Below are 15,164 nucleotides of genomic sequence, written 5' to 3'. Positions count from 1 at the left end.
ATAATGAACGTCTCCGCATCCAACAGACCTCAACAACTTCCTTCAATACGGTTTCAAGTTGCACAAGGCCTTTTGGGGCCACACGCTTAACCTTCAACAATGTAACTTCAACCCTGATGAAGCTGAGAAAGTCAAATGGAGTTCACAAGAAGTCTCGTGAAAGACCCGACACCAACAATCCCTGGCTTCAATCTTCCATGAAGCCCATGGGCAAACTGTATCCACACAAACCATGGCAGATGCAGATCCTTGATGCACAAATGGAAAACTCTCCAGTGTGAGACTGTGGGCACCCAGAACAGACCATGGAACATTTTACTACTCAATGCCCGATTCACAAATACGAAACACTCCCACTGCTCCCGATGCAATTATCTGGCTTAACCACCGAAATGTAAAATTATAGTTGTTCCTCTCCATCTATATAAGCCCCAAGAAAGAGAGCCGTATTTTGCAATCCATTCACTAAGCACTATAACAAAAAAATACACAGTTAGTGAAGGATAGAACTGCAGACAATTTTTACACACTTTTATTGGCATTTACTTACAGGGTCACATATTACAAGCATACACCTCATAATCCAACAACCACAATTTCAGTCTGCTTCTGTTTTTAGGGGCACAAGTGAATCCCCAGTTAATGTCCACCACATGCATACAATTAAACACAAGCAATATATAATTAACAAGAGGCACTTAACAGCTTATATTTAAAAAGCTTTTTTATTGTAAACATCCCAAATGTGCTTCACAGGAGTGTTAGCAAACAAAATTTGACACTGAGCCACAGATGTTAGGACATTAGGTGACCAAAAACAAAATCAAAGAGGTATATTTTAAGGAGCAACTTTAGGGAGGACAGAGAGGCAGAGGGGTTTAGCACAAGTAATAGGAGCAGGAGCCGGCCATTTGGGCCGTCAAGCCTGCTTCACCATTCAACATGGCTGATCATCTACCTCATCAACCTTCCCACACTATCCCCATATCCCTTAATTCCCTTACTACCCAAAAATCTATGACCTCTTGTCTTGAATATACTTAACAACTGAGCATCCACATGTCTCTGGGGTAGATAATTAAAGATTCACAACCCTTTGAATGAAGAAATTTCTCCTCATCTCAGTGCTAAATGACTGGCCCCTTAATCTAAGACTGTGACCCTGTGTTCTAGATTCCCCAGCCAGGGGTAACATTTTCTCAGCATCTACCCTGTCCAGCTCCTTAAGAATTTTATATATTTCAAATAATCACCTCTCATTCTTCGAAATGTCAGGTAACATAGGCCTACTCTACTCAATTTCTCCTCAAAGGACAATCCCCTCACCCCAGGAACCAGTCTAGTGAACATGTGTTGCACTCCCTCTGGGACAAGTATGGTCCTTCCTTAGATAAAGAGGCCAGAACTGCACACAGTACTCCAGGCGTGACCTTCCCAATAGCTTGTATAATTGTAGTAAGACTTCTTTATTTTTATACTCCCATCCCTTTGTAACAAAAACTAACATACCATTTGCCTTCCTGATTGCTTGTTGCACATGCATGTTTAACTTTAGAGAGGGAATTGCAGAGCTTTAAGCCTAGCCAGCTGAAGACACGGCTGTCAATATGGAGAGATGACAATCAAGGATGTGCAAGAGGCCAGAATTGGAGGAGCTATATTTAAGAATTGCAGAATGCGCTGACATTGAATGTTTCTGAATTAACAAGCAATTTTACACTCAGCACATTTGAGTTGTGGATTGACACCCACGTGTGCTGAATCCTCTTGTTTACGTCACTAAAAACAGCTTCCTTGTCCCAGCAACATGAAAATGTGAGTTTACGATTCTTGGGGTGACAGCTGGTTGTAGCACGGCGAGCGCCGGGAGCTGGTTGTAGCACGGCGAGCGCCGGGAGCTGGCTGTAGCACGGCGAGCGCCGGGAGCTGGCTGTAGCATGGCTTTTTTAAAAATTCATTCATGGGATGTGGGCGTCGCTGGCTAGGACAGCAATTATTGAACATCACTAATTGCCCTCGAGAAGGTGGTGGTGAGCTGCCTTCTTGAACCGCTGCAGTCCATGTGAGGTAGGTACACCTATAGTGTTGTGAGGGAGTTCCAGGATTTTGACCCAGCGACAGTGAAGGAACGGTGACATAGTTTCAAGTCAGGATGGTGTGTGAGTTGGAGGAGAACTTGCAGGTGGTGGTGTTCCCATGCATCTGCTTCACTTGTCCTTCTAGTTGGTAGAGGTCGTGGGTTTGGAAGGTGCTGTCTAAGGAGCCTTGATGCGTTGCTGAAGTGCATCTTGTAAATGGTACACACTGCTGCCACGATGCGTTGCTGGTGGAGGGAATGAATGTTTGTGGATGGGATGCCAATCAAGCGGGCTGCTTTGTCCTGGATGGTGTCGAGCTTCTTGAGTGTTGTTGGAGCTGCACCCATCCAGGCAAGTGAGAGTATTCCATCACACTCCCGACTTGTTTCTTGTAGATGGTGGACAAGCTTTGGAGAGTCAGGAGGTGGGTTACTCGCCTCAGGATTCCTCGCCTCTGACCTGCTCTTGTCGTCACGGTATTTATATGGCTACTCCAGTTCAATTTCTGGACAATGGTAGCCCCTAGGATGTTGATAGTGGGGGATTCAGCGATGGTAATGCCATTGAATGTCATGGGGAGATGGTTAGATTCTATCTTGTTGGAGATGGTCATTGCCTGGCATTGTGTGGCACGAATGTTACTTGCCACTTATCAGCCCAAGCCTGGATATTGCCCAGGTCGTGCTGCATTTCTACATGGACTGCTTCAGTATCTGAGGAGTCACGAATGGTGCTGAACATTGTGCAATCATCAGTGAACATCCCCACTTCTGACCTTATGATGGAAGGAAGGTCATTGATGAAGCAGCTGAAGATGGTTGGGCCTAGGACACTACCCTGAGGAACTCCTGCAGTGATGTCCTGGAGCTCAGATGTTTGACCTCCAACAACCACAACCATCTTCCTTTGTGCTAGGTATGACTGCAACCAGTGGAGTGTAAACGTAGGGAGCTAGTTTTTCTGCTGAGAACGTAGGGAGCTCATTATAATGTGAACAAAGGAAGTTGCCACAAGGACATGGCTCCAACATGATCAAAACTATAGGAAGTGCCAACCATAAAAATCCACATGCTCATCAAAACATCTTGATTCAAATTACAAAAAGTTAGAAGACCTCAGTGAGCTAATGTTCCAGTTGGAAATCAGAGTCATTTACAGCATAGAAGATGGCCATTCGGCCCATTGAGTCCATGCCGACTCTACATGGAGCTTTGTAGTCAGTCCCACTCCCTGGCACGATTCCCCCTCGCCCTGCAAGTCTATTTCTCTCAGTTGGCCATCCAACTCCCTCTTGATGTCATTGATTGTTTCCACTTCCACCACCCTTGTGGGCAGCGAGTTCCAGGTCATTACCACCCGCTGTGTAAAAATGTGCTTCCTCATATTTCCCCTGCATCTTTTGCCCAAAACTTTCAAATCAACTTTAAATCTAGCTTTAACCAAATATTAAATATGAACTGTGACTCAGTGCGCAGCACTCTTGCCTCGAAGTCAAAATGTTCTGGGTTCAAGGCCCAGTCCAAAGACCCGAGCAAACAAATCTAGGCTAACTGAGCGAGTGCTGCACTGCCAAAGGAGTCATCTTTTGAACGAGACGTTAAACTGAGACTCCACATGTTGGACATAAATGATCCCACGGCACTATTCGAAAGAAAAGCAGGGGAGTTCTCCTTGGTATCCTGGACAATATTTATCCCTCAACCAACATCATTGAAACAGATGATCTGGTCATAATCACATAGCTGTTTATGTGACCTTGCTGTGCATAGAATTGGCTGTAGCGTTTTTCTACATTACAAGTGACGACACTTCAAAAAATTACTGAATTGGTTGTTTTTAATTGGGACGTTTTGAGGTCTTGAAAGGCGCTGTATAAATATAAGTTCTTTTTTTCTTAATATTTGCAACCAATGCACGTTATCTTAGCCTGTTAGCCTCAGCTACTGCAATTTGCTATTGCAGTTTAGCTCGGCCCCTGAAGAACTGGTGCACAGAGATCATCTTTTTAATCAGGAAATCAGATTTGCAATTACCATCAGACCACTTAGGAATACGTACTTTGATCTCTTCTCCATTCACAACCATTTTGTACAATGGAGACAGCAAATAGGTAACTTGCTTCATGCTCACTGAGCCACCCCAACCCACCCCCAAAATGACCCGTGAACTGGACACTGGTAAGCACTGTGGAACAGGGGCTCCCTCTGATTTTACTTGCCTTCCTCTGAGTCAGTGTTTCACCTGGCTAAGACAGCCAATCCATTGACTGAAGGGGGTCAGGTGGGGGGCCAGGGAGAATAAGGTGTAAAGGGAGCACTAAAGCAAGGAACCAACATTCCATTAGTTACACCCACATGATGCATCAATTTGCCACCAACTGCCTATTTGCTTTTAACTAAAATATTCATGTAATTTTCAAAAAACATATATCTGGTAGACACAATTTCTAAAGGAAAGGAAGAACTTTATTATAGAATGGTTACAGCACAGGAGGCCATTCTGCCCCTTGTGTCCACACCTGTTCTCTGCAAGAGCAAGTCGCCTACTGCTGCTTTTTTCCTATAGCCATGCAAATTTTTTCTTGTCAACTCCTTTAACAACTTCAGGACCAAAGTGCTTTACAATCAATGAGGTACTTGTTGATATGCAATCAATGTTGCTATGTAGGAAATGTGGTAGCCATTTGTGCACAGCAAGCTCCCACAAAGGCAGTGAAATGAATAACCAAATCATCTGTAAAATAAATTACCCTACACACTCTAACTATCAAAAGGTGGTACAGTAGGGGGGAGGGGCAAGAGATGACACTTAATAAACCAGTGACTGGTGGAATTAGAGACACAAAACATACTTATCAATATTGAAATAATACAACCCCCTATGTACAACCCATAACTTTCACTTCCTTACCTAAAAGGCCATGAGGTTCTGACTGGCGTCTCTCTGGTTTTCCCTCTTGGTCTTTTCGTTTCTTACTCCCTCTAAGACTGCCAAAACGCTTCATGAGCAGCAGCGGGCACAGTAGCAGTGGCAGTCAATCATGCCAAGTGTTGGGTGAATAAGAAACTGCGTTAGGCAAGAAGTGTTCCGTGCTGGGTCAGGACGACAAATCTTTACAGCTCGTTCTCAGGATACACTCATGCATACACCCCCACACTCAACAAAGCAAAAATCAGCAAAACTTTCTTTCCTTCCCCAGCTAAAAAGTGTATCCCTTTAAGCACACAATGCGCAAGACAACGAAACAAGAGTTCTACTCGACAGCTCCAGGCTCCTTTGCCTCACTCGAGTACAGTCAATGAAGAAGTGTAGCTACGAGACTCCTGCAGCTAATTGTCAAGTGCAGCTGTGCACGATGTGGCATTAAAATAGCTTGGATGGGTTAGACTGTAAAAGGAAACCACGCTGTGTTGATAATCCCAGGCAACGATTGGCCAGAGCTGCCTTCTCCTAATGGAATGACATCATATCTATTTTGATTAAAGCTCTGGGCTGTAGGAAGCAAATGCCTTTTGCTGGTCTGGTAGCAAATGGATCAGATAGAAGCCTCCTAATGTGAATGCCTATTGCCTGCACAGTAAAGCAAGGCATTAAAAGGACACTGGCCACTATTTATTCAGTATTAAACAACGAAGTATGTGATAGAATCAAATAATTCATGAGCAAGGTGGGATTGAGACCTAGAACACGCCTTAAAAATTAAAATCCTGGAGTCCCATGAAATAGAACTGGAAATTGATGCATTAAGCCATGGTGGACTAGTGGTGCTTCTCAAAGCAGGAAAAGCTCACCGATGCTCTGCACACAAATGAATTACTGCTTTAAGTATTTCTAGGATACGTATAAAATAATTACGTTTTACCTTCTCTTTTTATTGGAGGAAAGCTTCATCTTTAAAAAAAATCCCCTTTGCAACAATAACAATTTATGTTCAGATCATGCTTTTAATGTAGTAATGTAGTAGCTCTGGAAGTGGTTCAAGAGTTCACCTATCAAGGCTCAACTATCACCAGTAACCTGTCTCTTGATGCAGAAATCAACAGGCGCATGGGAAAGGCTTCCACTGCTATGTCCAGACTGGCCAAGAGAGTGTGGGAAAATGGCGCACTGACACGGAACACAAAAGTCCGAGTGTTTCAAGCCTGTGTCCTCAGTACCTTGCTCTATGGCAGCGAGGCCTGGACAACGTATGTCAGCCAAGAGCGACGTCTCAATTCATTCCATCTTCGCTGCCTCCGGAGAATCCTTGGCATCGGGTGGCAGGACCGTATCTCCAACACAGAAATCCTTGAGGCGGCCAACATCCCCAGCTTGTACACACTACTGAGTCAGCGGCGCTTGAGATGGCTTGGCCATGTGAGCTGCATGGAAGGTGGCAGGATCCCCAAGGACACATTGTACAGCGAGCTCGTCACTGGTATCAGACCCACCGGCAGTCCATGTCTCCGCTTTAAAGATGTCTGCAAACGCAACATGAAGTCCTGTGACATTGATCACAAATCGTGGGAGTCAGTTGCCAGTGATCGCGAGAGCTGGTGGGTAGCCATAAAGGCGGGGCTAAAGAGTGGCGAGTCGAAGAGACCTAGCAGTTGGCAGGAAAAAAGACAGAAGTGCAAGGGGAGAGCCAACTGTGTAACAGCCCCGACAACCAATTTTACCTGCAGCGCCTATGGAAGAGTCTGTCACTGTAGAATTGGCCTTTATAGCGCTGCTCCACCAACCGCTGACCACCTCTAAGCGCTTCCCCATTGTCTCTCGAGACAAGGAGGCCAAAGAAAGAAAGAAAGAAATGTAGTAAAATATCACTAGGCAGCATAATTGGACAAAAACTGACATCGAGCCACGTAAGGAGATATTAGGACAAAAAATAAAAATCAAAGGGGTAGGTTTTAAGCAGCATCTTAAAAGGAAGAGAGAAAAAAGAGTGGTTTAGGGAGAGAATTCCAGTGCATAGGGCCAAGATGGCTGAAGGCTTGGCTGCCAGTGGTAGAGTTATTAAAATTGGGGATGCACAGGAGGCCAGAATTGGAGGAGTGCAGAGATCTTGTAGGGTTGCAGGGTTGGAGGAGATTACAGAAATAGGAAGTGGCAAGGCCATGGAGGGATCTGAAAACAAGAGTGAGAATTTTTTAAGTGAGGCGTTGCCAGACTGGGAGCCGATGTAGGTCAGCGAGCAGAGTGGGGTGATGCAGACAGTTGGTATATTGTTACGTGAGTGTTTCTATTTTTCTTTGCAAAAAGTGCTTTAAGAGCTGATATAGGAATTGTGGACTGAGTGAACTGTGCACAGACTGCAAGGCACCTATTTGCAAGCAGCTCAACAATGAAATGGCAGGAAGATTTATTACTGTCACATGACTTGATTGTGGGTTATAGTTTCACTTTGCATTGTGAAAGAAGTGCAGGCTGGATCAGCAGCATGGCTGGGACCTGCTTGCAGACCAGAGAAAAAGACCTATTCTCTGTAAAACAAGACTTGCCTGTCTTGGGAAAAGAAATCCTACATTTGAGGTGGTGGCTGGGATCCCTGGAGAGAGAAAAGACCCAGGAAAAGAGGAGTTACTGCTGTCTGTGGAGAAAAAACTGCTTTGCAGAGAGGAAGCCCTGCATTTTAAAGGTAACAGTTTCCTATTGCCTCCAGTCTCTGGAAAATCTCTGTCTCAAGAGTGATTCCTGTTGCCTCTTGTGTTTTGGGAGATCCTGAAATCTCAAGAAAGCTTCTATTGCTAGACTGCTACTTCAAAACCCAAGCAGACCTGTTGTTAGACCCTTTGCTGAAAGACCTGTGTGATGCCTGCTGCAGACAAATTGCCTTGAAAGTCTAACCATCATAGACTGTTCAACAACTGTGCCTGAAGAGGCTGCGAGTGGCATCCCACTGTTCCACTCTGGGACACCTCACTGACCTGGAAATATCCTACCAGACCATGACAACCCAATTATTTTATTACTCCTAAGAAACAGTTGTAAACTGAAAAGGCCTTTTCCCCCAGTTAACTGTTTTTTTTTAAATGTATATGTGTGTGTGCATAAGGGTTAGGAAGATTAAGAAGTTTGAAAAGAATCTTTTCACATATTGTTATCTCATTATTGTTTAAGACTTAGTTTATTAATAAATAGTTAATTTTGTTGTTGTTTAAAGAAACAAAGGGCGGCACAGTGGCTAGCACCGCAACCTCACAGCTCCAGCGACCCGGGTTCAATTCCAGGTACTGCCTGTGTGGAGTTTGCAAGTTCTCCCTGTGTCTGCGTGGGTTTCCTCCGGGTGCTCCGGTTTCCTCCCACATGCCAAAGACTTGCAGGTTGATAGGTAAATTGGCCATTAGAAATTGCCCCTAGTATAGGTAGGTGGTAGGGAAAATGTAGGGACAGGTGGGGATGTGGTTGGAATATGGAATTAGTATAGGATTAGTATAAATGGGTGGTTGATGGTCGGCACAGACTCGGTGGGCCGAAGGGCCTGTTTCAGTGCTGTATCTCTAAAAAAAAACCTGGTTTGGTGTGCTTTATTCTGGAGGACAAATAGAGTGTTTAATTTGGCTACTTTCCAGCAGGTGGGAAACTTTACTAATATTCTATGACCTGTGGAGTAGTGGGGCTGAATTAACAGTGCAATATTTCAGCCTTGGTCATAACACCATGGGCAGCAAAGTTCTGGATGAACTCAATTTTAGAGGTGGGAAGATGGGAGACCAGCAAGTAGAGCATTACAACAATTCAGTTCGGAGATAACCAAAGCATGGATGGGGGATTCAGCAGCAAAGACTGAATGACGGTACAAATAGAAACAAGCTCCTCTGATACCTCAGTAGGTAATTGCCTCATCTGGTGTGGTACGGAGCATGAGAGACCAAGACGGTCCCAGATGTGATTTGTGTTCAGTGCTGAGTTGGCTTATTTCATCTGGACAGAGCTCGGGTATTACAATGACCTCAGTACACTCAGCCCAGGCTAGCTAAGGGGAAAAAATGGTCAGGACCCATGCCATTGATTCTATCCAGTGACAGAGGGTTGGACTCAATTTTAGGTTGGCCGCTTGGGCAAAGGGCTGCCAGGGCAAGAGCTAAAACTGTCACGAGTGGAAGGAAGAAAGAACCGGAGAGTAATGAAAGAGCACAGATCAAGGGTAATCTCCAAAACACACTAAGGAGGAATTCAGACTACAAGTTTAGAGTTGGTGCAAAGTGGTTCTCGCTCCTTTCTGAAACCAAACTTATGTTGTGCAAGACAAGTAATTAGACCCAAACGGACTCCACGGAAAAACAGAACAAGACACCTTCGTCCAGGGAGTCCCACTTCACTACAATCCATTGTCAGCTTTGGGACCTGACTTTGATTTTCAGGCTGAATTTAAAGACGGAGTGTAAATGTAGTTTAAAACTGGTGGCAGAGGTCCTGAAATTCCTTGAGTTCCAGCACATTCATTTGTCCTCACACATAGATACATATACCATCCCAGGGAACTGCGTTATCTGTACGATTGGGTTGGGCACATTGTTCTTCAGTGGCATGCACCCAGAGAAGCTGAATGAAATGGTGGATCACCTTCTCTTTTGTAAAGATTCGGGATCCTCACTTTAACCTTCAGAATTTCCCAGGCAGGGAGATAGACAGGACAACTGCCCCAGACATGTCCGCTCAATATGGGGGAAGATCTGGTCACAGCTATCCATCCCAGAATTTTAATGGTCAGTTTTAATGGAACTAGTGGAATCAACTTCTACGTCAGGTTCCTTGTCCACCTCAATCTCCCACCACCTCTTCACCTGGTTGCAGACCTTCCATTATGTCCTCCCAGAGTCCAGGAATTTCAGTGATGGGATTAAATGGAAGTGTTCAAATCTGTGTCTCAGTGCCCCTGCTCATATCGGGGAACACAACTGTATGGAAATGTTTTCCTCGATGAAACGCTACCTCAGTGCCCATCTTATCTTAGGTAAAAATGTCTGAGAAAGGGGCATATGATAACATTAGAGTTAGCAGTACAGAAGAAAACTAAGAAAAATAACAAAAGCACAGAATGAGAAAGATGATTAGAAAGGCTAAGAAATGGTATGAAAAATTATTAGTGCGTAAAATCAAGAGTAAATTAATTTTTAAAAATCTGAAATGAAAACTAGTTTCATGGCACCATTACTGAGAATATCATCGATTGTTGTAAAAAAAAAACCCATCTGGTTCTCCACTAACGTTTTTTAGGGAAGGAAATCTGTTGTCCTTACCTGGTCTGGCCTACATGTGACTCCAGATCCACAGGAATGTGGTTGACTCTTAACTGGCCTAGCAAGTCACTCAGTTGTCAAGGGCAATTAGGGATGGGCAACAAATGCTGGCCTTGCCAAAAAAGCCCACATTCCATGAAAGAATAAAAAAAAGAGCAAAGGTGGTTATAAATAGATCAGGAGCATCAGGAACAATCAAAGAAAAACGGAACCCACTAAGGGACAAAGAAGAAAACTTATAATAGAGAATGAAAGAGTGATTGACATTCAGGATAGGTTTTTTTGCCTCAGTATTTAAGGAAAGACCTGCATTTAGGACGTCCCAAAGCACATTACAACCAAGGAAGTATTTCTGAAGTCACTGCTGTAACATAGGAAAAGCGCCAGCCACGTTGTAAACATCAAGCTCCCACAAACAGCAGAGACACAAGCTGGGTGGGAGTGGGAGTTGTGAGGAGGATGCAGAGAAGCTCCAGTGTGATTTGGACAGGTTCTGTGAGTGGGCAAATACATGGCAGATGCAGTATAATGTGAATAAATGTGAGGTTATCCACTTTGGTGGCAAAAACAGAAAGGCAGATTATCTGAATGGTGATAGATTGGGGAAGGGGGAGGTGCAGCGAGACCCGGGTGTCCTTGTGCACCAGTCATTGAAAGTAAGCATGCAGGTGCAGCAGGCAGTTAAGAAGGAAAATGGTATGTTGGCCTTCATAGCGAGAGGATTCAAGTACAGGAGCAAGGAGTCTTGCTGCAATTATACAAGGCCTTGGTGAAACCACATCTGGAATATTGTGTGCAGTTTTGGTCTCCTTATCTGAGGAAGGATGTTCTTGCTATGGAGGGAGTGCAGCGAAGGTTCACCTGACTGATTCCTGGGATGGCAGGACTGACATATGAAGAGGGATTGGGTCAATTAGGCCTATCTTCACTAGAGGTTAGAAGAATGAGAGGGGATCTCATAGAAACCTACAAAGTTCCAAGAGGATTGGACAGACTAGATGCAGGAAGGATGTTCCCGATGGCGGGGGAGTCCAGGACCAGGGGTCACAGTCTAAGGATAAGGGGTAAGCCATTTAGGATTGGGATGAGGAGGGATTTCTTCACCCAGAGAGTGGTGAAATTGTGGAATTCTCTGCCACAGAAAGCAGTTGAGGCCAAATCATTAAATATATTCAAGAAAGAGTTAGATATGGGTCTTAGGGCTAAAGGGATATGGGGAGAAAGCAGGAACAGGGGACTGAGTTTGGATGATCAGCCATGATTGTGCTGAATGGCGGTGCATGCTCGAAGAGCCGAATGGCCTACTCCTGCTCCTATGTTTCTATATGTCTATGTTTCTAGCTCAAGAACACAAGAAACAGGAGGAGTAGACCATATGGCCCATCAAGCCTGCTCTACCATTCAATACAATCATGGCTAAACCTAGGCTTCAATTCCACTTCCCTGCCCGTTTACCATATCCCTTGATTTCCTGAGACACCAAAAATCTGTCTATCCCAGCCTTAAATGTATTCAACAACGGAGAATCCACAGCCCTTTGGGTAGAGAATTCCGAAGATTCACAACCCTTGAGTGAAGAAATTTCTCTTCATCTCAGTCCGAAATGATCGGCCCCTTATCCTGAGACTGTGCTCCTGTTTTTTTAGATTTCTCGACCAATGGAAACAATCTCTGTGTCTACCCTGCTAAGCCCCTTCATAATCTTGTACATTTCAATGAGATCGCCTCTCATTCTTCTAAACTCCAGAGAATATAGGCACAATTTACTCAGCCTCTCATCATAGGACAACCTCTTCATCCAAGGGACCAATTTAATTAACCTTTGTTGTACCACCTCCAATGTAAGTGTATCCTTTCTTAAATTTGGAGACCAGAACTGCACCCAGTATCACAGATGCGGTCTCACGAAAACTCTGTACAATTGTAGCAAGACTTCTTTATTCCTGTACTCCAATCCCCTTGCAATAAAGGCCAACATGTCATTTGCCTTTCTAATGCTTGCTGTACCTGCATGCTAACTTCCTGCATTCCTTGTACAAGCACACCCAAGTCTCTTTGAACATCAGCACTTACAAGTTTTACACCTTTTAAAAATATTCTGCTTTTCTATTCTTATGACCAAAGTGAATAACTTCACACTTTCCAACATTATACTCCATCTGCCATCTTGTTGCCGACTCACTTAACCCGTCCACTCTTTGAAGCCTCGCTGTGTCCTCTCCACAGCTTACCTTTCCACTTACCTTTGTATCCTCAGCAAACTTAGATACATTACTCTCTGTCTCTTCACCCAAGTCATTAATATAGAGTGTAAATAGCTGAGGCCCCAACACTGATCCTTGCGGCACTCCACTATTCACTACCTGCCAACTTGAAAATGCCCCGTGTACACCCACTCTTGGGCTTCCTGTCCATTAACCAATCCTCTATCCATGATAACATATTACCCCCAACTCCATGAGCCCTTATTTTGCCTATTAACTTTTTGTGTGGATCCTTATCGAATGCCTTTTGGAAATCCACATCTACTGGTTCCCCTTTATCTACTCTACTAGTTACATCCTCAAAAAACTCTAATAAATTTGTCAAACAGGATTTCCGTTTAGTAAAACCATGTTGACTTGTTCCAATCATGCTGAGCTTTCCTAAGTACACTGTTAAGACTTCCTTAATAGGTTCCAGGATTTTCCCAATGACTGGTGCTGGGCTAACTGGCCTGTAGTTCACTGTTTTCTCTCTCCCCTCTTTTCTTGAAAAGCGGTGTAACATTTGCCAACTTCCAATCTGATGGCACCGTTCCCGAATCTAAGGAATTTTGGAACATCATAGCGAGCGCATCCACTATCTCTGCAGCTATCTCTTTCAGAACCCTAGGGTGTAGGCCATCAAGTCCCAGGGATTTGTCAAATTTTAGCTTAAGTTTCTCCAATACTTTTTCTCTGCTGATATTAATTTCCTCACTCTTTTAGCCCCTAGGTTGCCGTCCATTTCTGGTATGAAACTGTGTTTTCTGCTGTGAAGACAGACACAAAATATTTGTTCAATGCCTCTGCCATTTCCTTATTCCCCATTATAATTTCTCCTGTCTCTGCTTCTAAGGGACCAACATTTACTTTAGCTTCTCTCTTCCTTTTGATATACCTATAAAAGCTCTTACAATCTGTTTTAATATTACTGGCTAGATAATGACCTGATATCTGTTCTTTTAGTGATGTTGATTGAGGGATAAGTATTGGCCAGGATAACTCCGCTGCTCTTCTTCAATCTTGGCATCTTTTACGGTCCAATTGAGAAAGCAGATGGGACCTCAATTTACGACATGGAAGAGTAACTGATATGAATATATTGCAGGGCTATGGGGAAAAGAGTAGGGGAGTGCGACTAATTGGTTACCTCTTTCAAAGAGGCAGCACCACAGGCACAATGGACCAAATGTCTGTGCTGTAAGATTCGATGAGTATTAAAAAGGAGACAGAACTAAATGGATTTAATGGGAATTAAAGTTGCTTATGCTGCCGGCTCCCTGTATTATCAGTTATCATCAGTTAGATATAGTTCTTAGGGCTAAAGGGATCAAGCGATACGGGGAGAAAGCAGGAACAGGGTGCTGAGTTTGATGATCAGCCATGATCGTATTGAATGGCAGAGTAGGCTTGAAGGGCCGAATGGCCTGCTCCTATTTTTCTATGTGTCTGGTTCATCTGCCTTTTGTTGCCCAACACACAATTATTGCTGCTCTCTCTCTCTTCCTCCTCTCCTGTCGCTAACCTACACCCACGTAGTGCCAGCTCAACCTTTCAAATCACTAAAGTAAGCTCCACGCCCAGCTGTAGTGTTATTACAGCTCTGCGGGAAAAACATCACAATCTTACATTCCACCGTCCATATCCAAGAGTTACAAATGTATCTATCAGTTGTTCTTTTTGTTGGCTGCACATAGTGACACCACAAGTCCTGGCCAGAATAGAGATGATTGGGTAATTCCCCCGTCAATCACGCCCAAAGACCACACTGCTGTATGTGACTGAGGCAGATTTTACACACACAAATGTGCATTTTGCCGGGGAAATAACCCTTTTGTTGCCGTAGTTTCAGTTATGAGTTCTATTTACAGTAGCGTATCGAGAATATTTTTAAAAAGACTCTGTATGCTGTAGGTCCCGCCCTGCCAATCTCACTGGCTGGTACAGTGTTGTCAATAGACTTCTGTTTGGTTTTAGATATTGAAAAACGGAAGATTTGCATTTATAAAGCACCCATCATGAAAGCAGGACCTCGCAAAGTGCTTTGCACCCAATGAAGTACAGTGTAGTCACTGTTACATTGCAGGAAACATGTAGCTTGGTTTCTTGTCTAAATTACACATCCAGGCAAGCCAAGATAAAATCTCAGAGAAAAAACCTGCCCAGGATCAAAAATATCCTAGGATCTACACCACAACCTTACAGCACTGAAAAAAGGAAACAATTTTTAATCTGCAGCACAAGACAGATTACTCAGGTTCAATATGAAATCAAATGCCAGATGTTTCAGACCCTTCATGTCTTCTCTTGTCTATATTAAAGCAACGTTATTGCAGCAGGATTTTATTTTGTAAGTAACAATATATTAATGAAGCATGTAATCGTATGACAAACGTGTGTGAGGCCTGTCAAAATGTCAGCCAGGCAGTTAAAGTATTTCTACTGACAAAAATAGATGCTCTACTCAGTGAACAGGAGTCAGAAATGTGTCCTGGACCTGTGACACAAGATTGTTTAAATTAGATATTCTGAATTCTACTATTTCCACATTGATAGGAAAGCATCTTATCTTTACACTGTGTTATGAAGGTGCTTCTACTTTTTTTATTGAGCATTTGTGT

General features: G+C 43.7%; 1 protein-coding gene and 1 long non-coding RNA gene across 6 annotated transcripts in view; one reads left to right on the top strand and one right to left on the bottom strand.

Annotated features, from left to right (window-relative positions):
• Nucleotides 1-15,164, bottom strand: part of LOC137350342 (5'-AMP-activated protein kinase subunit gamma-2) — a 510,855-nt gene that overhangs the window by 227,542 nt on the left and 268,149 nt on the right. Inside the window, exon 1 of one of the 5 annotated variants that reach the window (XM_068015058.1) lies at nucleotides 4,989-5,338. The exons of the other annotated variants lie outside the window; for them this stretch is intronic. Within the exon in view, the coding sequence (XP_067871159.1) occupies nucleotides 4,989-5,082 (94 nt within the window). The 5' untranslated portion in view covers nucleotides 5,083-5,338. Of the gene's footprint in view, nucleotides 1-4,988; nucleotides 5,339-15,164 lie in introns of those variants that run through there. 5 annotated transcript variants of the gene reach the window in all.
• LOC137350439 (uncharacterized) overlaps nucleotides 7,482-15,164 on the top strand; it is a 54,641-nt gene continuing 46,958 nt past the window's right edge. Inside the window, exon 1 of the long non-coding RNA XR_010969422.1 lies at nucleotides 7,482-7,695. This is a non-coding gene — a long non-coding RNA (uncharacterized lncRNA). The remainder of the gene's footprint in view (nucleotides 7,696-15,164) is intronic.

The sequence above is a fragment of the Heterodontus francisci genome, chromosome 2 (genome assembly GCF_036365525.1).
Source record: "Heterodontus francisci isolate sHetFra1 chromosome 2, sHetFra1.hap1, whole genome shotgun sequence".
Lineage (NCBI taxonomy): Eukaryota > Metazoa > Chordata > Chondrichthyes > Heterodontiformes > Heterodontidae > Heterodontus > Heterodontus francisci.
Note: the sequence above shows the minus strand (reverse complement) of the source record. Positions and strands in the feature narration are given on the sequence as shown.